A 25,382-nucleotide genomic window follows, 5' to 3' on the forward strand; every position below is an offset into this window, starting at 1 on the left:
TGCTGAAACGCATTCAGTCTTAGTTCCACAAGGCCGTCTAGAAACAGCAAGGAACCAGCCCCTGCCGTGTCGGCCCCGCCCCCTGGGTGCATGCTGGGGAGGTGTCACCCTTTGTGAGGAATGAAGAAATGGACCATGCCTTGGCGCTTGCCCCGGTCCCACCCTCTTCTGCCAGAGACCCTCAGATCTGTCTCACTCCTGCCCAGGCCCCCAAAGTCCCCCTTGACGCGAACTATGTAGAGCTGGCCATGCCCACTCCACACCCACTCCATGCCCACCCAGTAGGCCACACCCACCTGGCCCCCCGAGGGTAACCGCAATGCTGATGCGGCCCTCAATGAAATTGAGTTTGATACCCCTGGACTAGAAGACCTCCAAGATCCTTCATAACTCTGTTATATCCAACCTTGACAATTTTAACCCTTGTGGACTTCAACGCCCAGAATTCCCCAAGCATGCTGACTGGGGAATTCTGGGAGTTGAAGTCCACAAATCTTAAAAGTTCTCAAGGTTGGACATCCTTGCATTAGATGCTCTTTTTTTCCCTGGGATGAAATATCAGTGGTCTTCATCCAGAAATAAACTGATCTAACCCTGCTTAGCTTCCCAGATCAAGTGGCTTGCACCCTGCTTGTGGCTAAGATCTAGAGCTGAATTTCCCAACCTTGGCAGCTCATGGAAGTGTGGATTCCAACTTCCAGAATTCCCAGCCAATAGGAAATTGGAGTCCACACCTCTGAAAGCTGTCAAGGTTGAGAAACACGGATCTAGATATCATTTGGGACATAATGTAGATCCCAGCGATGTTCATGGAAAAGAGAAATCACGGGTGGGGGTTGCCCTTTTGGAAATTGCTCTCCACCGAACAATAAAATAAATTGGGGTGGAAGGCAGCAGCGTGACAGGGGGGGAAATGTCCCTTTTCTTTGTGACCGTCCCGCTCTTCCATAGCAACGGAAGGCTGGCCAGGGAAATCCTCTTAGAGCTGCTGTTTTATAAGAGGGAGACAATATGCCATGAAAATTCCATGCATGGGCTGGCCCCAGCCTTGCTTAGATTTCTTTGGACTAGCTAGGATGCGGCATCCAACTGACTTTAGCTCATCTGGAAAAGCTAAAGCGGGGTCAAACGTGGAAGGTACGTGGATGGGAAGTCCCCAGGCGTTCCCGCAGCTAGGCTGAAAAGCAAAAAACAAAGCAGACCGCCTCAAGAAAAGGGCAACGGAGAACCCTTCCTGCATGGTTGCCGAGAAAATTGTGAGAATTTCTCCCAGGGTTAGCAGGAGCTGAGCTTGACCCGGAGGGCTCTTCTCTGACTAATTAAAAAAAGAAGTTCTCCAAGGATTGAGAGAGGGCTGAGCTTGGAGACTTTTGCATGCCAAAACTTAGGTGGCTTTGCTCCACTGCCGCTCTTTTCCAACGGTTTTGGATTGTGTTTTAGCCGCAACCATTTCAGCAGTATCAGTGCAGGTGGTCCTTGACTTAACAACTGCTCAGCTCAATTGTGGTCATAAGTTGAATGACTGGAGCAAAGTCACTGATGATGGTGCCCTGTCATCTTCCAGTCTTCCCCGGCATTTGCAGCCTTCCAGGCATATGATTCCAACTCTTTGAATTTCCACCAATTCTTTTGCTGGTTGAAGAGTTCTGGAACTTGACGTCTGCACAGTGTCCCTGCTGGCCTTGACTGCCATGCCTATTTTCCAGAGTCTGCACACCATCACCCTGGGCCCTTATACACTTTTTGTAATATGTTTCATTGAGATACTGGTCTCCAAAGTGCCCTAAAGTTTTCCTCTGTCCAGTTGTGTCCAACTCTAGGAGAGCGTTACTCATCTCCATTTCTTAGCCAAGGGAACCAACATTATCCAAGGACACGTCTGTGGTCATGCAGCTGGCATGACTATATGCCAAGGTGCACGGAACACTGTTACCTTCCCACCAAAGTGGTACCTATTTATCTACTTGCATTTGCTGGGGCAAGAGCAGGAGGTCATTCCATAATGTGGTGCTTGGATCTCAAACCTGGGCTGCCAGCTTTCCAGCTGACAAGCGCATCATCTTTTAAATTGCTCTGGAGCACGCCCTTGCAGAAAATTGATATGCAGAGAGGTAGCAGGATGTAGTAGTCAAGATGCTGGATTCAGAGTGTGGAGACTCCGGTTCTAGCCCTTCTTCAGCCATGGGGACCTTGCACCAATCCTTCCATCTCAGCCCAAGAAACCAGCATGGCATAATGTGGAAGGTGCTACATTTGGAGCAGGTTCTAGTTCTCCACTAGGTCCAGAAGCTAGCTAGGTACCTCACTACATCTCAGTTCTAATCTTCAACAGGCTCTGCAGTAAACTGGCTGAAAAATAAACCCCTTTGTCGCATCTTGAATTTTCATCTTGTTCTGCTGCGTAAACCAGGTGAGGCCCACCCAAAGCAAGCAAACCTGACCGTCAGGTGTGGGATAAATGTTAGGAATAACAACAGTGGTGACCTGTTTCATCTCGGGTAGAAAACCCATAGTTCCTTGGACCCATTTTGACGAAGACCAAGCATCTTGAGCGCATCAATGAGTGTGTGTCCATGCATGGGTCCAAAATCCCAGTTAAACCCCTTTAAAGCAGCTGCATTTCCTTTCTTTTCCTCATCTTCTCTGGCACACCTCTGCACAACTCCGTGGAGCTGGGCAGCTCTGCAAAAGGGAAGCTTGTTTTCGGATAATGGGGACGTCTTTAGGTTTCTTTGACCCATCTGCTGGTTTCCAAAAATCGGGATTGTCAGACGCTCTACTTGCAAAAGGAGGAAAAAAGAAAGAAAGGAAAAAAGGATCCTCAAACCAGCAAGTTTGAACAGATTGCGCATTGTAATGGACTTCAAAGGATCCAGCCTTCTCCAGATGCAAAGGAACCCCGGCTTCGTAATTTAACCTTTTCAGAAACGATGTTGGTCAGAAGAATTTCCACTCACAAGAATACGCCAAAGGGTTGTTTCTTTCTCTCTCTTTTTTTTTGAGAAGAAAGCAGCATGGCTGCTTTGTTTGAAGATTAGAGAAGAGAGCGCGGCGATGTAGAAATAGCAGCAGCCACCCACAAAGGATTATGCTCACGTTCTGTTCACAGAGCATTGTGTCCCCATGTGCAGGGCGCCCGTCATTTCAAAGAAGTGAAGCTGGTGGCTTTCTCCATTGCCCTGGGTGAGGCTTCTCTGCTCCTTGAGAAGCTTTTGATCGAAAGGACATGACATCTTCACCTTGAATGGTTGCTTGTCTGGAGAACTGCTGGTTTATAGAGAGCCTTGCATGCAGGTTTCGGAATAAGCACTGATGACATTTCCTAGTTTGGGTGATGAAACATTTGCCAGAAGACAACCAAGCTCAGAGGGCGTCTCAGATTTGGACAATGTTTGCCTTTACCCATTAAGCCAGCTAAACCAGTGGCAGAGTCTCTCTCCGACTCTATTCAGGGATAAATAATCAAGTCACACGGTGGCTGAGATGATCCTTCAGGAGTTTGGTCTCCTTGGGCTAAACGGGCACTGGTTATGATTTTGTGCATCTGTTTCTTGCTAAGCCTGAACCGTGTGTAGATTTGCTTGGGTCTTTTACCATTTTTTCAATAGCTGTTTCTACTTTCATCAGCATGTCTTTCAATCTTTGAAGGTTTTCTGGCAAGTTCATGTCCGGGCAGGTAGGAAATTGTCTATGTTGCCTTTGACCTGGTCCTCAGCCAAGAAACACTGCAGGTGTTCAAATTCCTTTGAGCTTGATTGCCTTCTCTTCCTCCTCCTCTTCCTTCTTCCCCTCCCTCTTCTCTTTCTCCTTCTCCTCCTTCTCCTTCTCCTCTTTCCCCTCCTCCTCCTTCCCCTCTCTCTTCTCCTCTTTCTCCTCCTCCTCCTCCTCTTCCTCCTTCCCCTCCCTCTTCTCTTTCTCTTTCTCCTTCTCCTCATCTTCCTTCTTCTCCTCCTTCTCCTCCTTCCCCACCTCTCCCCTCCTCCTCCTTCCCCTCTCTTCTCCTTGTCCTTATCCTTCTCCATCTCCTTCCCCTCCTCCTCCCCCTCCTCTTCCCCCTCTCTCTTCTCCTTCTCCTCCCCTTCTCCTTCTCCTTCACCACTCTTCTTTCTCTTTCTCTTTCTCTTTCCCCTTCTCCTTCTCCTATTTCTGCCTTCCCCCCCTCCTCCGCCTGCTCCATCATCTTGTTATTCTTTCTGAAAGAGTAAAACCAAGTCACAAAGACCCAATTCTCTCCCAGTACAGTACAAATTAAAGAACCTAGCTTGGTTTCCTTCATGTGTTTCTCACTAATCTTCAAACATTTCCTAGGCCGCCTGTGACTTCAGGAGAGTCACAGACCAAAAGCATCCGAAAGGCCATAGGGCTTCTTCCCTTTGTGCTGCAGGGTAGACTTTTATTCACTGCAGAGGGAGAAAAGCGAATGAATGGAACCTACTTACACTTCAACTCTGTTTTAGATGTTCCTCTTTCTTCTCCTCTCCTCTCCCCTTCCTTCCTTCCTTCCTTCCTTCCTTCCTTCCTTTCTTGGCACCCCTTCTAACAAACCGGATAGTTTTCAGCAGAATATTCCCCTTTGGCTCATTCCTGCAATGCAAGAAGCAAGCACGGACAGCGGTTCCGTGTGTCACCTCCAGCTTCTTTCTGTGGTCCCAGAATAGCCTTTGATCGGAACATTACATTTTGGCTTTATTTAAATAAGCTTTTTTTAAAAAAAAACAACACCACCACCACAAAACCCTGTAAAATCCACAAGATCGTTTCTCATTTCTTTTTTTTTTAATTATTAAAAGTTTTATAAAGATTACAGTATAAACCCCCATACCCACCCCCAAAACCCCACCCTCCCCCTCCCCCACTTCCCAGAGCTGAACACAGGGTTACAAATATAATAATCAAAATCTATCTAGCATTAACCAACTATTAAAATAACCAAGTCCATAATGCGCTTTAACTCCCCTTTAACGCAAATTTAAACAAATTAAAGTTAAACACAATATTGTGTTTCTCATTTTCTTAATGCAAAGATTGCAGGGGCTGTCTGGCTTCCAGGAGGCAAGGCATCCACCACTCTGAAATGGCTTTTGATTTTAATAGCTAAAAAACTGGATTTTCTAAAAGGGTAAAGGGCTTTGTCGAGCTTGACTGCCGGTGAGTCTTTCGGCAACTCCACGCAGTTATAATAATAATAATAATAAAGTTGGAAGGGACCTTGGAGGTCATCGAGTCCAACCCCCTGCTCAGGCAGGAAACCCTATACCATTTCAGACAAATGGCTGTCCAGTCTCTTCTTAAAAACTTCCAGTGTTGGAGCATTCACCGCTTCTGGAGGCAGGTGGTTCCACTGGTTAATTGTTCTCACTGTCAGGAAGTTTCTCCTTAGTTCTAGGTTGCTTCTCTCCTGGATTAGTTTCCATCCATTGCTTCTTCTCCTGCCTTCAGGTGCTTTGGAGAATAGCTTGACTCCCTCTTCTTTGTGGTAGCCCCTGAGATATTGGAAGACTGCTATCATGTCATCCCTGGTCCTTCTCTTCGTTAAACTAGACATACTCAATTCCAGCAACCGTTGCATTTGTTATAAAACATCTTTTTCTGTGCACGTTGCTTACAATGCTGAACTATTCTATCCCCAGCCAAGTAAATATGGGTCCCTGTTATGTTGAAGTACAGGTAATCCTCGACTTACAACTGTTTGTTTAGTGACCAACATCACTTAGGACCATTTTTCACACTTATGACCGTTGCAGCATCGCGGTGGCCACACGATCAAAATTCAGACGCTTGGAAACTGAGTCCTATTTATGACGGTCGCAGCATCCCGGGGTCACGTGATCCCCTTCTATGACCTTATAAGCAAAGTCTATGGGACAGCCAGATTCACTTAACAACCGTGTTAGTAACTTAACCGCTATGGTGATTCACTTAACAACTGTGGCAAGAAAGGTCATAAAGTGGGGCAAAACTCAATGAACAACAGAAATTTTGGGCTCCTTTGTGGTCGTACGTTGAGGACTACCTGCAATTCTAAGTAAACTGAAACATTTTCTCCATTCTTGCAGAAAAAGTAAACCCAATAAGCAATCAGTGTTTGGCGTGGGTGGAATACATACTGGTTTATCTTCAGTAAGGCTTGTCAGAAGGAGAGGGAAGTGATAAGTCACCAGCAGCCTGCAAACTTACAGCCTGGGTCTAAGGAGGAGTCTTGCCATTTGGCTGCTGAGAATGGAAATTTACAGCAGTGGCCAAGACGACATTCCTTCGGAATAAAGTGCCACTTGCTTTAAATCTGAGATTAACTCTTGGCCTGTATAGTTTCCATGGCAATAATATGGAAATTGTGATTGCCATGGCACTTTGTGCCACTGGTAGCTTGTGTAGCGACTGTGAGGTTAGTGTCCATGTTTCACTGGCATATGTTAGAACAGGGAGCTTACACGGATCGAAAACTGTCAAGGTAATGATTTAAAAGCTAACCAGCTGATGTCATGTGAGATGTATGATGTAATGATGGGAATGACTCAGCAGGGTCTGTGTCCCTTTAAGAGCTTTGTATAAAAGGGAAGGCTCCGCAGATGTGTGCTCTCTCTTTCTGTTTTCCTGCTGTAACTGCTGTGTGTTGGAGCCTGCTGTATTAACACGTGTATGTATATTGTTCCTGGTGTATGATATTGTAGATAGTGTAAGATAAACCACCATTTAATATAGACCACTGTTTACTGTGTTTACTCCTGTAGATCAGGGGTCCCCAACCTGTGAGCTGCAGTCCACTACTGGGCTGTGGCCTGCTGACCACCAGGCTGCGGGACAGGCTGGCCAGTGCATCCACTCATCCCCACTCGTGCTAGTGCCACAGCCACACAGCCTAAAGAGGACACTGCGTGGCCTAAATGGGGCTCCACACAGCCTAAACAGGGCTCCATGTGGCCTAAATGGGGCTCCACATGGCCCAAACAGGGTTCCATGTGGCTTAAACGGGACTCCATGTGGCAAAAACAGGGCATCATGTGGCCTAAACGGCACCACATGGCGAAAACGGCAGCACTAGTGCCCATGTGGCGAAAATGGGGCAGGGCTAGCAAGTGTCACATGGGCACTAGCGCTGCCCAGTTTGCGTCACGCGTATGCATAAAATGCTTCCCCTTCCCTCCGGTCCGCCAACTGAGAAAGGTTTGGGACCTCTGCTGTAGATAGTGTAAGATAAACCACCATTTAATATAGACCACTGTTTACTGTGTTTACTCCTGGGTTATCTCAGCGCAATAAGACTATGCATGCTCTGACAAAAACTTTTCATCAAGGCATCACAAGCCAAGATAGAAAGACCTGCACACGGGTTAGAGAACAAACGAAAATATACGACGCCATCAAAAGAGTAAAAGAACTGAAAAGGAAGTGGGCTGGTCACATAGGAAGAAGAACCGATGGCAGGTGGACCAAGACCAATCATAGAATGGATCCCACTTGATTAAAAAGAGTCCACGAAGGAGACCTAAAACAAGATGGATTGATGACGTCAGCAAGTATTGCAAGCCCAACTGGCAAAAGAAAGTCCAGTTGCCCCCTGAAAATGCACCTTTGGGATAACTATGACCTGGATGACTGAGAATCCCCGTAGACATTTGGCAAAGGAAAGCTTAAAATCGTATTGGTTGGAAACACGCAATAGAAGCCTTCATCCTGCAGTGGACAGTGGCTAAAATGATGAATATGGAAATTGTTTCCTTCTCAGTCTGGCCTATAGTACCTTAAGGTTTAGCCTGTTCAGCTTCCAGTGGTAACAGAGTTGGCTAGATGTTATCAGTTGGCTAAGGCTTCACATTGATTAGCCGGCTCCACCAATAGTTCAAAGATAAAACTCTGGGATGTGGCAGTCTGCCAGTAATATTATCTTCCTGCAGGCCAGGAATGCATATTAGTAGGGTACTGTGTAGTATAGACTGGGAAAACCCATTTAACTAAACAGAGGATAGTTAACAGCTTTTGAAGGCCAAAGAATATCATATCCTACTTGGAAGCTTTTATCTGTCTTCTTGGTTAGTCTCTAACTTTATCTAAGGAAGGTACACCATATTATCTATCTCTATAATCTTCTGTGGATAATCTGAGGATTCCTTGGGCTGATAAAGGAAATCCTGATTTAAAAGAGACAATAAAAGGAGATGGATGAGGGGGAAGCAGATGATAAGGCAGAGGAGAAACTACAGAAAATAAACTTAGATCTTTCCTGGAAGCAGGATTCAGCTGATCATCAGGAGAACTCTAGAGTTGCAAACTCATGCTTGCTTATCTGGGAAGTGGCCCCACTGAATTCAATAGGATGTATTCAAGTAAGAGAAGTTATAAATTTATAAATTATAAATTGTTATCAAGGGATGGGGGTTAGAGAGAGAAAGAAGACATTCAAACAGTATTGGCTACATTTGTTAGAATTCAGATTATAACATCAGCTTCCAGGCCTTTTATGTATTTTGCTAATAGATTTACTAATCTTGACATAAAATTGAGTATTTTAAGTACTATAGCAGGTATTTTCCTTTTCCTTTTATTAATTAGCTTGATTAGTGTGTATATGTATCTATGTTTCAGATGGTAACAGAATAACAGAGTTGGAAGGGACCTTGGAGGTCTTCTAGTCCAACCCCTGCTCAAGCCGAGAACCCTGTACCATTTCAGACAAGTGACTGTCCGGTCTCTTCTTAAAAACCTTCAGTGATGGAGCAGCCACAACTTCTGGAAGCAAGCCATTTCAATGGTTAATTGTTCTCACTGTCAGGAAATTTCTCCTTAGCTCTAGGTTGCTTCTCTCCTTGGTTAATTTCCATCCATTGCTTCTTGTCCTGCCTTCAGGTGCTTTGGAGAACAGGTTGACCCCCTCTCCTTTCTGGCAGCCCTCGGAGCCCATACATTGGAACATTGGCTTCCAATGAAGGTGATGGAAAATAGATCATCTGTTCTGGTTTGATTGAGAAGATCAGAAGGTTGAATTCAGTAAGATTGTTTCCAAACAGTCTCTGTGGCAGAATTATTGACAATTATTATCTTCATGGTTGGTTGTTGGTTTCAACTGGAGGCTGGTTTCAACGTGGAGATACTGTTGGATTTGGGATTTCTCTTCTAGGAAGCCATTGGGGGGGCAACTGAATTCTTTCTCTAATAGAGAAAATGAAGATGAAGTGCAATGTACTTGTTCTCAATCCAAGTTGGTTATTTGAGAATGGCAGGTGTATTATTCAGTTCTCAAGGTCCTTGGTCTTTAACTTGGACAATAATTTAATGAGGAAATGTCTTCAGACAGAAGGCTTCTTCCAGCAGCTCCAGAGGGCTGTCTAAACAACCCACCAGGTCAATGTAGAGGTTGACCATCATCAAAGGCATTCAGACAGAGACAAGAGTGCAAAAACGATGGCTTTCTTACCTATTATTGAAGTAAGCAGGCTGCTTTGGTTTCTCACATTATTTCTAACATTGTGCCGAGCTACAATATGGTTGGGTTGCTTCTGATTTAGCACAAGGCATAAACCCAATTGAGAAATTTGATGTAATGTTTTAGCGTGTTAATGTGTTGAACAATCCATGCTTATCAACGAGCATCAGAAGAATGTGTAAACCCAGCCCTTGTGGCTGCAATTCTGCCTGAACTAAGCCATGACGATTTATCCCAGAAACCACGATTAAAACCTTGGCTTAGCATGGTGAATCGAGCAATGTGTGAACCCAGTCCAAATTTCACAGGCATTCCTCCCTGTCTTTGTTTTACGCGGGCCTGGGAACTTCCTTCAGGATTCAAACTGACGTAGACTTGGCCACGGGCCCTTGATGCATTCTGAATCCCTATCTGCCAGGCTTCCTTAATTAGCCAGTATGTGGAGGCTGATCGATCAACTGAGCTGCCAAAATGTAAAGCATCTTAAAGATCACAAACGCTGTCCGTACAGCAGGAGAGCCATGAATGGGGCACCTTGTTAAGGTCCCAAGCTTTGAGCAAGTCCTTTTATCATCTCCTTTTCAATTCATTGAAGGAAACTCTCTTTTCTATACAGCGTGAGTGGATTTAGACTTAATGTCAGAGCAAAATAGCTTTCTTTTGAAGTGAGTGGCAAGTGAGTTAATATGTGTACATGGGTGGGGGGGAAGGAGGCCTTGAGGGGTTTCTTTGTAAGATGTCAGGTGAGGAATTACTTTTGACCTTCTTCCTGATTGGAAGAAGGGCTCAAATCCCCTTGGACTGCCGAACGGCCGAATGTAAAGCACTCTTTTTCCCCCCCACTCCAAAATGTCCTTAATTGTTTCATTGAAAAGCGTTTGGTGAATAAATTGGATAGGCTCATGGGATCAGAGCTTCTGTAAATATTTGAGGGGAAACTGCTTCTAAAACTATGAAAGTTCAAGCCAGAGACTTTGGGATTTAAGACGTTTTTTTTTTCTTTTCCCTTCAGCCGTATTGCCACTCACGCATCCCAAATGTTCTTGATAAAAAATCATATAATCGCATTAGAAACTTACTAAATTAAATCAACTCTTTTCCTTTGGGGTCTGGTAGCTTTTCTAAGCCCGTCCCTGCCGTTCGGTAACTAAAAGGTTATAATGGGAAGAAAGCACAGTACAGTTGAGGAACAGTTGCAACATGATGGGCTTCGGTGCCCAATTAACCCGGGACACGTGATATTTCTCTCCTTCCCATTTGCCTTCCTTTTCATTTATAGGTCTTCCTTTCTAATTAAATGGAGAGGGCTGGGTGTTTCTGCCATCTTGCACCAGCCAAAGATTATTACAGGAAGCTCTCGATGACTCATGTTGTTTAAAAGTCCAAACGAATACTTCCGTTTTCCAGAATTAACATTCCAATTCTACTCTACACCATTCACCTGTTATGCGTAATGGAGATTCTTCAATCACTGGTTTCAACTAAAGAGGACTCAACTTGATTGCACCTACTAGATCAGGGGTTCTCAACCTTGGCAACTTTAAGACTTGTGGACTTCAACACCCAGAATTCCTCAGCCAGCAAAGCTGGCTGAGGAATTCTGGGTGTTGAAGTCCACAAGTCTTAAAGTTGCCAAGGTTGAGAACCCCTGCACTAGATGAAAAGGTTGCTGTACAGATTGAAGGCCTGTTTGGAAGTTTCCCTGTACTGGGGGTGCCATCGAAATATTTTTCCACCTGATATTTCTGCACAGAAGCAGATGCATTTTAAATAGTCCATATCATGTTGTGGGTTTGGAAGCTTAGAAAAGTTGGTTAGTAATTGAAAGAGATATCTCCAGAGAATCCCAGAGTTCTAGGTTACGTCTCAGTTTGCCTATATCGCTTCACTACTTTGAACACCTTTGAGTATTGGTGACCTTTTGACTTCCAGGTACAACTTAAGGCAGGGGCGTGCAAACTGGGCAACTTTAAGACCCATGGACTTTAACTCCCAGAATTCCCCAGCCAGCCAGGTTGAAATCCTCAAATCTTCAAGTTGCCAAGGTTGGAAACCCCGATTTAAGGTGTTGGTGACCATCTTTGAAACTCTGTCGGGGCAAGATCTCCTCCTGATTTACTTGCCTAGCCACTGAATGCACTGATGAGGTTATCTAGTTTGGATAATGAAACATCTGCAAGAAAACAACCAAGCTCAGAGAGCATCAACCACTCCTCATTTCAATCCAGAGCTACGAATATTCTCCTCTGTCAATACATGGTTTATGGCTTGACATATTGTATGAATATTTGTGCTTAATTCAGTGAACCCGGGTTGAGTGAATCATAGCTTAGCAGAGTGGAACCCCAATGGATGCCTTCTGCAGGTTTTCCTAAGAGAGTCCATTGGCCAATATTTTAAATTCTTCAGCTGTTGATTTCAAAGTCCTTGAATGTAAGATGAAGTAGTATGGGAAAAGTTGCATGAGGTATAGGAATGTATCTGTTGTCCTCTGGATCAGGCTGTTTACATAGCTGGTTAAAATTAATGGCTTTTTAAAAAGCAAAACAATTAGCATAATACAGATCTTTTCTTAAGCAGAAGTTCTATCCTCTCTGGGTTTCTTTGTATTTCCAATGGGCAAGAGGGATTATTTTTCCTGCAAAGAAGACTGTTGGGCCCCTCCAAAGGATGAATGCATAAAGGAGTTGTAATATTTCTGGAGGAAGGAAGAAAAAGATGATGTTAGCACAAAAACACCTTTAGGACTATGATTGTAATTCAGGATAGTAGATCTCAGTTGCTTGTTTAAGGATGTAGTACATAGGACAACTAACTGCAGCACATTGGGCCAGGCAGAAGTTGATCCATCAACAATTGAGGATTTGTTTAACTGTATGTAAAATATTTAAAGGAAAACAGCTGGGCCAGGCAAGCTGCCATGGCCCCATACTGCTTGTGCAGCTTAAGAGTTATCCAAACATTGCTGCTTTCATTTGGAGGTTATGATAAACCCCAAACTGTGTGTATGTACTAGGTCTCATTAAGCTACAGGTGCTCTGTAAACACCTCCATAGTGTAGTCATTTCCTTTGCAAATCAGAAGCTTTGCAAATGTTCCATGTCTTTAACCCAGTTGTTCCCCATAACTGTGCAGTGGTTAAAGTGTAGTTGTGTGTGTGTGTGTGTGTGTACACACACACACATACTTAGAATATACTTATATACTTAGAAGTATATCAGTTTAAGTCCTATTGCTATATAATAGCCATGGTGGCACAGTGGTTAGAATGCAGCATTGCAGACTAACTCTGCCCACAGCTAGCAGTTTGATCCTGACCGGCTCAAGGCTGACTCAGACTTCCATCTTTCCGAGGTTGGTAAAATGAGGAACCAGATTTTTGGAGGGAGTATGCTGACTCCGTAAACTGCCCATAGAGTGCTGCAAAGCATTATGGGGTGGTATGTAAGCCTAAATGCTATTGCTTTAATGGGTCAACTGGCCCAATGTGGTAGGACTGCAGTTCCAAGCCAGCACAGCAACTTTAATCCATGCCACTGAGAGTTGGAGTTTCAATATATCTGAAGGAGGTTCTAGAGCAGAGGTCCCCAACCTTTTGGGCACCAGGGACCGGTTCCGTGGAGAGAGGTTTTTCCGTGGACCGGAGAGTGTGTGGTTTTGTGTGCTGCCGGCATCCCGTGGATGGGGCTTTGCTTGTTTGTGTGGCCTGGTTGCTGGCATGCTGTGGCCCTGTGCTAGTCCACGGACCGGGGGTTGGGGACCCCTGTTCTAGAGTAAAGGAAGACCATTTGAACCAAAATGCTCTGAGAAACAATGGCTGAAGATTGAAAGTTGACAAGAAAGGAAAGAGCGGTGATCTCACTGGAAAGATGGGGACAGAATCTTTGGCCCAGAATATAAGCTGCCAGTTACTGGTTCTAAATTTGGCTAACCCCAAATACAATAGTCCTTTTTCTAGCTGAAGGAGTTTAGCTAACAACACACTCACAGTCTTTGGAGAATTGGTGGCAGACAGAGTAGAGAGGGCTTAAGGTGTGCCCCAAAATTCAAAATCTCTTTCTGGGAAGTTCATTCAACCAGAGGATGGAAATCTAAGCTTTTCACAAGATTCCAGACCTATACCTTGCTAGCATCTTTCCAAGCACCTTAGGAAATATGATCAAGTACCTCCGTCACAAGGAACATTTCATACGTTGCCTGTCCTACTCTGGAGTTCTGAGAGAAGTCATCCATCTGTCTGTTCTCCAGGACTCCACTAGGTTAAAAGGAACAGAAAGAAGTAGAGAAAGGGTTTGGTTGCCTCAAGCCAGGTTTTGACTTTGATCTGCTACTGGAATCAACTCTGCTTGTTGCCAACATACTGCCTTTGACAAATTACTCCTGAAAGAATACAGATGTTGGTAGAGAAAAAAAAGAAGAGGTAAAACACTGTTCTTGAGCTTTTCTAAGGAGAACTTTGAAAAAACATCTGAGTTTCATTTGGGACTTTGACTTCAGTCCATTGTCTCTTGCTGAAGATTGGAGATGCCTGCTTATAAATCATGTGAATGTGGGAATATTTCTCATAAAGGAAATATTTGTAGTCCAGGACTGACATCCTACTTCAAAGTGTTCTTCTGCAGAAGAGGTTTCTGTTTTTCTACACATTTTCAGGATGTGATAGAATTTCGATCCATTTTTTAGAATTTATTTTTGAGCTTCCTCTGTTGATTAGAAGGTAAGGCAAGAAACAATGGTTGGAAACTGATCAAGGAGAAAAGCAACCTGGAATTAAGGAGAAACTTCCTAACAGTGAGAAGAATTAACCAGTGGAATAGCTTGCCTTCAGATGTTGTGGGTACTTCATCACTGGAGGCTTTTAAGAAGAGACGGGACAGCCTCTTGTCTGAAATTGTATAGGGTCTGCTGCTTGAACAGGGGTTGGGTTGGAGAACCTCCAATGTCCCTTCAAGCTCTCTTCTGATGGATGGATGGATGGATGTGGCCAAGGAGATATTCTTAATGTTTTTACTTACTTGCTTCTGTTGCTCTGTACCTTCCTAGTTGTCCCAAGTTCTCCATCAGAACAGGTCTCCTGGGATGAGTTCCTTTCTAGGGTCTTCTCCTGAGTGTGGGCAACTAGAGAGACCACAGAAAGCTGGAAAAGTGGCTTGTGTAATAGACTGGATGCTCATGCCACTCCTTAGCCACCTCATCACTGAAATGCAGGAACATCACACTGATTTTAAAAACGTGAGTTCCTTCTAGCACTGATGATGTTACCTAGTTAGAGTAATGAAGCGTCTGCAAGAAAACAAGCCAGCTCTGGAAGCACCAAGGACACACACCTCAGTTCTTTTAGACTTGGGGTCAGATGTTATTGAGGAATTGGGGGAAGGGAATTCAGTGACAGTTTTCCAACTCACCTACCATGAGCTGATTGGTTTAAAAAGTTAATTTTTAACCCTTTCCTGGGGGGGGATGTTTTTTTGGCAATCTACCTGTACTGCCTGTAACTACTGGTTTTAGCTTGCAGGTTGCATAATTTGCAAATGAGTTTGCAGAGCAGTTGGCAAATTGAAAAGGGCTTCTGACATTTTTTTTTTAATGCAAGAACCTCTTTGGTTAGTACCTGCACTGATTTTAGGATCCATGTCCTCTTCCTTCTCTCTTGTTTAATCTGGCTATTGCCCATTAACCTAAGTTTGTTATCTAAGCCCAGTCTTTGTGGGATGCCTTTTGGCAGTTTGGTATATTTCTACAAGTTCTGCTTAAAAATTCCAATGCAATATGTGAATATAGTGAATTTATGCAGGAGAGTTAATTTAAAAACATGACATAATTATCTGCATTTACAATCCTATGAAGTTCAGGATAGGATATTTCTTTGAACAATACCGAATACATCTGAATTTAAATATCATGAGGTTAATCAACTAAGATTTTTTTTTAAAAAAATATATAATTTGGATGAAATCTCAGTCTGAACTCAGCCCTGTTTTCGAAGGGAAATCCACCTTCAAACATTTTGCTTGACTATCTATGGATAACTGTATTTATATATTTTATGCATTTGCAGTGTGCAGTTTTGGTTTTTATTTCTGTATATCTTAAACACTCCATTTTTCATAGATTAATCGGTACTTTGCTGAAATGGCTTCATTGTTTTATGGGCCTTTTTCATTACTTCTTAATGTTTGGTTGGTTGAAACAGGCTTTTGAAGTTATTTCATTAAGTCTTATTTTTCTTTGAACGGTTTTAAGTTTCTCCTTCTGTGCTCAATATTTTGTTTTATGTATTTTGAATCTTCTTCAGAATATTTGGAAGACCAATATGGAACTGCAACAAGAAATATGAAATTAGGAATGGAATTAAGCTAACATTTTATTTGTTGACCTATTCTGAATTAACTTTGAACACTGATGTAATTTTTTTTTCCAAAGAAGAAACTTTTAAGTGGCAAATATTGACATGAGTAAACAAGAGAAAAGGGTGTGAATTTCTCCTTCTCTCAATATTTCTGGAACTTCTCTGAATTGTCTTTTGAGTGTTCTCTGAATTGTTTCTCGGTTACTTTTCTTTTTGGAAAACTTGGGGAGTGCTGAGTTTGGAACGTTTTTTTTTTATTTAAGTAAACCACTTTGCAACTATGAGTAGAAAGCTCCATCTATTGGCTAGAAATTAGGTTGCAACCACGTTTGTTTCTTGTTATTAATATAATTTTCTTGCAGTTTTTTGCTGCATATTGTCCTCATTTTAACTGTCTTACTTGGACAGTCTTTTAAGATGCTTCTAAGTCAAGTGATATAAAATGCAATATATAAACAATTTCCTCAAGAGGGAACGACTGTTGAGCAATTCTGTCTGCTCCAATTATTTAGCAATTTAATTGCTCTAATCATGACTTGCACAGCTGGCTAGCTTACGTGCAACTCAGAGTTGAGAGTTGGTGCAATGTTTCACTGCATGCTGCCCTTCCAAAGGCAATATTCATAGGAAGAAGAATTGGGCTAGTAAAAACAAAAAACCTGGCCACAATTTTTTGTTCAATTACAAGGTCACATTACAGCTCAGACTTCCCAAAAAATGATGTTTAGACCATTATACCACCTGCAGGTTTTTGCAAAGGGAAATGTTTTAATTAACTTTAAGGGTGTGTCCAATTAATTTGTTCTTCAAAAGCTTTCGAATTCTTACACACAAGTACTTACCTGAAAAGGCATTCCCAGACTTTTGAAGGTACATATAGTCCTTGACTTACAACCACAGTGGGGGGGCAGCGTGTCCGTGGCTAAGCAAGGCAGTTGTTCAGCGAGTCATGTCCCATTTTTACAATCTCTTTGCCACGAGTGTTTAGTGAACCACTGCAGTTGCTAAGTGAATCCTGAGGTCATTAAGCGAATCTGGCTTCGCCCATTGGCTTTGCTTGCTAGAAGTTGGCTGGCAAGGTTGCAAATGGGGATCCCGTGACCCCAGGATGCTGCAAGCATTGTAAATACCTGCTGGTTGCCAAGCACCTGGATTTTGATCACATGACCATGGGAGTGTTGTGATGGTTATAAGTGTGAGGAGCCGTTGGAAGGCACTTTTTTCAATGCTGTTCAAATAGTCACTAAATCGATGGCTGCAAGTCAAGGACTAGCCTTGTAAGAGGAAAGGATACATTTCTTATAGAATCTTGCTTTTATAGACCTTGTGCTTCCAACTGTGCTGGATTGTGGCCCCCAGAATTCCCCACCCAGGAAGCTTATCTTGCATGGGTCTATCTGTATTTGTTGTTAGTTACGAAGTCGTGTCCGACCCATCGCAACCCCATGGACAACGTTCCTCCAGGCCTTCCTGCCCTCTGCCATCTTCTGGAGTCCATTCAAGCTCAGGCCTACTGCTTCAGTGACTCCATCCAGCCACCTCATTCTCTGTCGTCCCCTTCTTCTCTTGCCCTCGATCTTTCCCGGCATTAGGCTCTTCTCCGGTGAGTCCTTCCTTCTCATTAGGTGGCCAAAGTACTTGAGTTTCAACTTCAGGATCTGGCCTTCTAAAGAGCAGTCAGGGTTGATCTCCTCCAGGACTGACCGGTTTGATCACCTTGCAGTCCAGGGGACTTGCAGGAGTCTTCTCCAGCACCAGAGTTCAGAGGCCTCAATTCTTTGGCTCTATCTGATCTATCTGTATAGATCATCCCAAGTGTAAAGCAACACACAGCTCTCTCTCTCGCTCTCTCTCTCTCTCTCTCTCTCTCTCTCTCTCTCTCTCTCTCTCTCTCTCTCTCTCTCTGTGTGTGTGTGTGTGTGTGTGTTACCAGCATGATTGATTGAAGATCAGGATCAGTTCTTGCCCCAGGAACTGCCACGTAAGATGCAGTCTGGCTGAAAGCACAACAGAAAGACAAAGAATTCTGCTATAGTTACGTGTGATCAGGGGGAGGGGGTGTTATAGCAGGGGTGTCCAACCTTGGTAACGTTTAAGCCCCATGGATTTCAACTCCCAGAATTCCCCAGTCAGCCATGCTTGAAGTTGGAAGTCCACAAGTCTTAAAGATGCCAAGGTTGGCACACCTGATACGCCTGGTAAATCTGATACGCCTACCGTGTTTAAAGTATGTTTAGTTCCACAACTGAAGCAGTCCAGAGTAGTGGCTCCCAATTAACTTTTGAGGACTTAATTCTTCATATCCAAGGACCACTTAATGTCTCACACTGAGCTTCTTTCTCTCCCTTCTAGGCGTGCCATGGGTGTTCCAAAAGCACTACGTGTGACTGCAGTGGACATAAAGGAGAAAAGGTGAGTCTGGAAGGAAGTGTAAATTTGTGCTAGACCTGGGGTTCCCAACCCTCAGTACGTGGACCAACATTGGGCTGTGGCATGCCAGAAACCCCCATTCCACGGGATGCAGGCAGCACATGGAACCACGCCCCCTCCGGTCCGTGGAAAAACCTCCCTCCCTCGTGCACAAAAGGTTGAGGGCCACTGTGCTGGAGAGTCAACCTGAAGAACCGCTTTACAGATGTTCCTCCAGGGATCTCCAAACTTGGCAACTTTACCACTTGTGGACTTCAAATCCCAGAATTCCTCAACCAGTAGCTGAAGTCCACAAGTGGTAAAGTTGCCAAGTTTGGAGACCCCCCTGCTCTTGGTGAAACACATCAATCTGTTTTGCGCACACATCAGTGATCAACGCTCCTCCATTGCTCGGAATGTCTTATAGCTGGTTAGAGAATGGTCTTTTCTCCACATCTCATAAGATCTTGTTGATCCCACCCTGAGATCTCTACATTCTCAAGCAAAACTCTCACATATCCTTTGACACTTGATCAATTTGCACGCAAGACTGCTGACGTCTTGTGACACGTCAGCTATTTTTATTTTTGTTTAGTTAATTTTTATTTCATCCCAGGGGTCTTTGGGTTCATCATGACATCTTCCATGCCTGTTCTTGTATACCACATTGTGAATTATACTTTTTTTTATTACATATAGCTCTAGTATCAAGTTGGTACAGATAAACCTCATGTGCACATGCGATCTGATTTACCCACTATTCTAATTCCTGATGAGGTTTAGTTTTGGCTTAACATTAACGAGAACCCAACCACAGCGGTTTGAAGACCATGATTGATGGCCTAGCATTATATACAAACTGGCTATGGCTTATTCTGCAAATCATAATTACGTAGAGTATATGATGTAACATGGTGTATGAACCAGATCATTGATTTGGAGAAATCAGTTTTTAAAGTACATATTAACTAACAATTGGTTGTTTGGATCTGAAATTCCAAGCTAACTTGCAGAGTTTGAGTGTCTTCTATAATTTGAGGCGCTGTTACAGTTTTACCACCAGCCTAATTTGGACTGTCTGTTTTGAAGCAGGCTTTCTGGCCAAGCTATTTAGGAGGGGCACCATTTTCTCTCCAGGTGCTCCAGGGAATGAGGTCACAACTTGGCAAAGGTGCTTGTTGAAGGTTGACTGCAGATGTAGCGGTGCCAAGCCCAAGGGTTTGTCTCTCTTGGCAAGGAAGAAAGGTTAAGTGAGGTTGCATTGCCCACAGTCCCGAGTTTTCTGATCAAAATAAGGGGCATTATAAAATGTACTGTTAAGACACAATTTTGGAACGAGGAGTTTGGAGAAAGCAAATAAGGTGGTGCGTAACTGGAATTAACTGCCAAAGGGTTTCTATTCACATATTGCAATAAGCCACATTTTATCTAAATGTGCAGATGAGGTCTAATCTAATTGACACCCTCCATCTGATTTTTTTTTTAATTGATTGGGAGGGCATATTCATTTCTGACTGAATTGTCCCAAGTCAGTGGTGGCGAACCTATGGCACGGGTGCCAGAGGCGGCACTCAGAGCCCTCTCTGTGGGCACCCGCTTCGTTGCCCCAGTCCTAGGCCTTCAGCTGGGTTTTATAAAACCTTTTCGCTTTAGGCCTCCGCCGCCATGTGCAAAAAAAAAAAAAAGGTTCAATCAGTCAATTTCAACTTCTCACGGGAAAAAAAATGTTCTTGCAAAGTTGGAATTGATTGATTGAACTTTTTAGTCCCACCCAGTCTGCCATTACCACTGCAGCCATGCCCACCCAATTGGCCATGCCCAACCCAATTGGCCACACCCGGCCAATGGGCCACACCCACCCGGCACTCAACGATGCATAAGTGGGTTTTGGGTTGCAGTTTGGGCACTTGTCTCTAAAAGGTTCGCCATCACTGTCCCAAGTCAATTTGGCGCAGAGTCAACACTTGAAATCTCCAAATGAAGGCTTCACATGGCCCCTTTAGTTCCACCTACGGTTTTGTAGAAGCCGCTTTGTACCTAGCATTGAGGCATATACTGGGTTTAGTGCCACAATGTTGGGTAGCATGTATCGCATTTATGCTTAAAGCGATGTGTGAACATTGTACTGCTCCCATCATCCCTGGTCATCAAGATTGGACAAATGGTCTTCAAAACCCCTTCTAGAATGGTTAACTATAAGCTGTAGATCAGGGGTCTTCAAACTTGGCCCTTTTATGACTTGTGGACTTCAACTCCCAGAATTCCTCAGCCAGGCACGCTGGCTGAGGAATTCTGGGAGTTGAAGTCCACAAGTCATAAAAGGGCCACGTTTGAAGACCCCTGCTGTAGATGATTATTCTAAAAATGCCATTTACCACAAACTAATATATTAGGGGGGAAAAATTGTTGAGCTGTCTACCTGATTATAGTTTTTTTTCCCATGTATGTACAGATTTGGTAAGAGTAGACTGGTATCAATCTTTGAAGGGCTACACCATTTCAAAGAGGTCCTTTGGACCTGCTTTGCAAAGCTACTGGCCAGCTTGCTTCTAGAAGCAAAGAGAAGCCACCCATAACTTTGGTTTGCTCTGTTTTCCAGCCACTTACAAGTTTTGGCAAGTGTGCACCTTAGCCTTCTCCACTGGAGGAATCCTCTAAAAGTTCTTTGGGCTTAGCCTTTGTATCCTGTCAATCTTCTACCTTGTTGAACGAGATTCCTCCTAAGAGGAGACCCTTGTAGCTGCTCTCCAGGAAGGAGTGTTGCAATCTGTTTTATTATTTTTTATTTATTTATTAAATTTATATCCCGCCCTTCTCCTTGCGGACTCAGGGCGGCTGACAATCAATTAAAAATACATAAATAACAATTACAAAGTTAAAATTAATTAAAAAGAAATATTTCAATGTTTGTCCAATTAAAATATAATTAAAACCCTCTAAAAATTGCCCTAGGCCAGTCCCGCTTGTTGAAATAGCCATGTCTTAAGGGCGCGGCGGAAGGAAGGGAGATCAGGGATCACCCTGATCTCTGGGGGCAGCTCATTCCAGAGGGTGGGAGCTCCCACAGAGAAGGCCCTCCCCCTTGGGGTCGCCAGCCGGCACTGTCTGGCCGACGGCACCCTGAGGAGACCCACCCTGTGGGAGCGTACAGGCCGGGCATGGGGCATTGCTCATTCTTTGTGTTCCTTGTTGTTGTTAGTTGCGAAGTCGTGTCCGACCCATCGCAACTCCATGGACAACGTTTCTCCAGGCCTTCCTGTCTTCTACCATCTTCTGGAGTCCATTTAAGCTCACGCCTACTGCTTCAGTGACTCCATCCAGCCACCTCATTCTCTGTCGTCCCCTTCTTCTGTTGCCCTCAATCTTTCCCAGCATTAGGCTCTTCTCCAGTGAGTCTTTCCTTCTCATTAGGTGGCCAAAGTACTTGAGTTTCAACTTCAGGATCTGGCCTTCTAAAGAGCAATCAGGGTTGATCTCCTCTAGGACTGACCGGTTTGATCACCTTGCAGTCCAAGGGACTCGCAGGAGTCTTCTCCAGCACCAGAGTTCAAAGGCCTCAATTCTTTGGCGCTCAGCCTTTCTTATGGCCCAACTTTCACAGCCATACATTGCAACTGGGAAAACCATGGCCTTGACTATACGCACTTTTGTTGGCAGGGCAATGTCTCTGCTTTTGTGTTCCTTGCTGGGGCACAGATTGTCCTCTCTTGTGGCCAGGTATTCAGCATCCCAGTTCTTCAAGAAGTCTTCAGAGGTTCACACTGGTTTTGCTTGCTAGAGATCAAACATCTGTACGGCCTGCTGGTGTCTTGTAGTTCTTTCATTCCAAAACAAATTACCTTCAGAGTTAATATCTGCCTGACAAGTCTGAAACTTAGCTGTCCTACTTGGTTTGTGTCAATATAACTGTTCCAGGAATTTGATCATTTTCCTTATTTCCTAGCATATCCTTCTCTCACATACAATGGCTGATAATTACAGGCAGTTGGGATCAGAATTTCCATTACTAAGCAAGGCAGTTTTTAAATTTCACAATTTTTTTAACCATAATCGTTAAGGGAATCACAGCGGCCGTTAAGCAAAACACGTGATTGTTAAGCGAATCCAGTTTTCCCCGTTGCCTTGGCTTGTTGGAAGCTGGCTAGGAAGGTCCCAAATGGTGATCACAGGACCCAGGGATGCTGCAATATTCATAAATACATGCTAATTGCCATGCACCCAAATTCTGACCACGTAACTGTGGGGAAGCTGTGACCTTTGTAAGCGCAAAGGCTGGTTGTAAGCCACTTTTTTCACTGCTGTCGTAAGTGCAAATGGTCACTAAACCAATAGCTGTAAGTTGTGGACTTCCGGTGGTGTGCCTTGAATTGCACCATCCAATTTTGGCATTGTGCAGTACAGGCAGTCCTCGACATACGGCCACAATTAAGCCTCAAATTTTTCTGTTGTTAAGTGAAACAATTGTTAAGTAAGTTTTGCCTCATTTTATGAACTTTCTTGCCACCGTTGTTAAGGGAATCACTTCAGTTGATAAGTTAGTAACACGGCTGTTAAGTGAATCTGACTTCTCCATTGACTTCGCTTGCCAGAAGGTCGCAAAAGGGGATCACGTGACCCCGGGACACGGCAACCGTCATAAGAACATGCCAGTTGCCAAGCCTCTGAATTTTGATCCCGTGATCATGGGGATGCTGTAAAGGTCATACCTGTGAAAAATGGTCATAAGTCGCATTTTTCAATGCCGTTGTCACTAAACAAAGTGTTGTAAGTCCAGGACTTGCCTGTATTTGTATCTTAATAATATGCCAGTTGTTCAGTTTTATATACCTTTTTCAGAACATCATCTTTAAACGCTCTGCCTTCTTCCTTTTGACCCAAATTCTAATCTCTTTAACCTAATTATTATTATTATTTTTGCCTCCAAGGAGAAAAAAAACTTGCTCTGTTTTTAAGTATCCCATTATAGCCCATGAATCAGGTTCTCTGGAAAGATGCCAGAGTTATAATTTCCCCTTGAGAATGGTCTGTGCTGTTCAAACTTGCAACAGTTTCCAAAATCAAGGGGATTTACGTGCTTGGATTCCTTGTCCTTTAAAAATAATAATAATAATAATAATAATAATAATAATAATAATAATAATAATAATAATAATAATAATAATAATAATAATAATAATAATAATAATAATAATAATAATAATAATAATAATAAAAACAGTCTCATCTAAGCTTTCAGGTTTAGGTATGGACTTGTTTGACCCTAAAGTAGCANCCCCCCCCCCCCACATTTACTATTATACTTAATCAGAAATGGGTTGCATTTGATTTGGGTTAGCTCAGAGGGACCCAGCCTATGAACCATGAACGTAAATGGCCCTGAACCTAAATTGCAGAGCTGAAATTCAGTGGCATACTGCTGTTATAAGGCTGGTATGAGTTCAGATTTTTTCTTAAACAGGAACCCAATGAAAGAGGTGAATTCACTCCTCCCAAATTCTAAGGCACTTGTTTTACGGAGGTAAAAATCTCTGTGAAGTGTAGCTAGACCCTGGTGAGTTTACAAAAATATCTGGGTGGGATTTTTTTTTTTGCAGCAACATGGCTGTAATTTCTCATTGTCATTTTCTGGGATGCTTGTTTTGAATTCTAGTCTACAATCCTAGTCTCCATCCAAACATTAACCAGATCTGACCTTGGGTAGTTTCCAGACAAGGTTAGCTTGGCACCTCTGCTTTCTGGCAACTACAAACTCCCTTAAAATAAACTTGACTGGTGATTTCTCAGAACTGTCCATCTAGTTTCCTTAGCAACCCCACAGAAATTAAAGGCTTCTTCTGCAATGTTTTATCAACTTTCCAGTCTAGTCTACAAGCTCAGCATTTCTTTGTGACCATTTGTCTAATTATTGACAAGGCCCACCCTCCTTAATTTTTTTTTTAAGGTTGCCCAAGGCTGTCTGGGCCTTGCCATCTAGCTGCCACCTACTTTACTAAATAAACCCTGTCCGAAAACACTAGAAAAAGGGAATTCACCGTTTGAGTCCTCTCTCTCCTTGGGAGACATTAGAGCAGTGGTTCTCAACCTTTTTAATGCCGCGACCCCAACCGGTTGTAAGTCAAGGACTAAACCGGTCATAAGTCGAGGACTAAACCGGTCGTAAGTCGAGGACTAAACCGGTCATAAGTCAAGGACTACCCAACTGGTCGTAAGTCGAGGACTTTCCCTGCCCGGGAGCGCCGTGCATGCGTGGTTCCGCCCCCTGTGCCGGCCGAGGCGTAGCTGGCAAGCGGCAGAGACGGAGCAGGCCGACCACCAGCTGGCCCAGCCCAAGGGAGGCAAGGCACCCGCCGGAAAAGGGGAAAAAAATGGCGGACAAAAAAAATGGCAGACAAAAAAATGGCGGACATCCTTGCTTGGCGACCCCCATGAAATGGTCGATCGACCCCAAATGGGGTCCCGACCCACAGGTTGAGAACCACTGCATTAGAACCATGTTGTAGAGGCGCGATAGCTCAGTGGCTTAATGACGCCTGGAGATGGTCTCAGCTCTGGTGGTTTGAGCCCTTGCACTGTGTGACGGGGTGAGCTCCCGTCACTCACTCAGCTTATGTCCATTTAAGAGTAGAAAAGGTGTTCTAAGCAAGTAGATAGATAAGTACCACTTCACTGGTGAGATGAGCTGATGTTCTGTGCAGGCAGTCAGATTCCTGATGGCTCCGAATCTTCCCGGTTGTGGCGGCCGCTTGCGAGGCAGCTTTGGGAAGGGAGGGGGTCTTCGATGATGCTGCAGAAAGAGCCCCTCGTCTTTCTCTCTGGTGCAAAGCCAGCTTGTCCTCCTGTGGCGCACCTTGGGAAACGTGCAAATGTGTCCTACAACAGGGCTGCTAGTTTGGCAATGGAATTATGGGCTCCTGGCTACTGTAATTATTCCATATGCTAATAATAACAGCCATGTCCTCTGTCTCTGAACAAAGGGAGAAAAAATAACTTGTCTTCCTAGCATTGACGTATATGAGCCGTAGTGGTGCGGTGGTTAGAATGCAGTATTGCAGGCTAATTCTGCCGACTGCCAGCAGTTCGATTCTGACCAGCTCAAGGTTGACTCAGCCTTCCCTCCTTCCGAGGTCGGTAAAATGAGGACCCAGATTGTTGGGGACAGTATGCTGACTCTGCAAACCGCTTAGAGGGGGCTGTAAATCACTG

At 43.9% G+C, this 25,382-nt stretch overlaps 1 protein-coding gene across 1 annotated transcript in view; it reads left to right on the forward strand.

Annotated features, from left to right (window-relative positions):
* Positions 1–25,382, forward strand: part of COL4A5 (collagen type IV alpha 5 chain) — a 135,404-nt gene that overhangs the window by 27,170 nt on the left and 82,852 nt on the right. The window contains exon 2 of the mRNA XM_029282931.1: positions 18,123–18,182. Coding sequence (XP_029138764.1) covers positions 18,123–18,182 — 60 coding nt within the window. The remainder of the gene's footprint in view (positions 1–18,122; positions 18,183–25,382) is intronic.

The sequence above is a fragment of the Protobothrops mucrosquamatus genome, unplaced genomic scaffold (assembly GCF_001527695.2).
Source record: "Protobothrops mucrosquamatus isolate PMUCROS unplaced genomic scaffold, P.Mucros_1.0 scaffold_25, whole genome shotgun sequence".
Lineage (NCBI taxonomy): Eukaryota > Metazoa > Chordata > Lepidosauria > Squamata > Viperidae > Protobothrops > Protobothrops mucrosquamatus.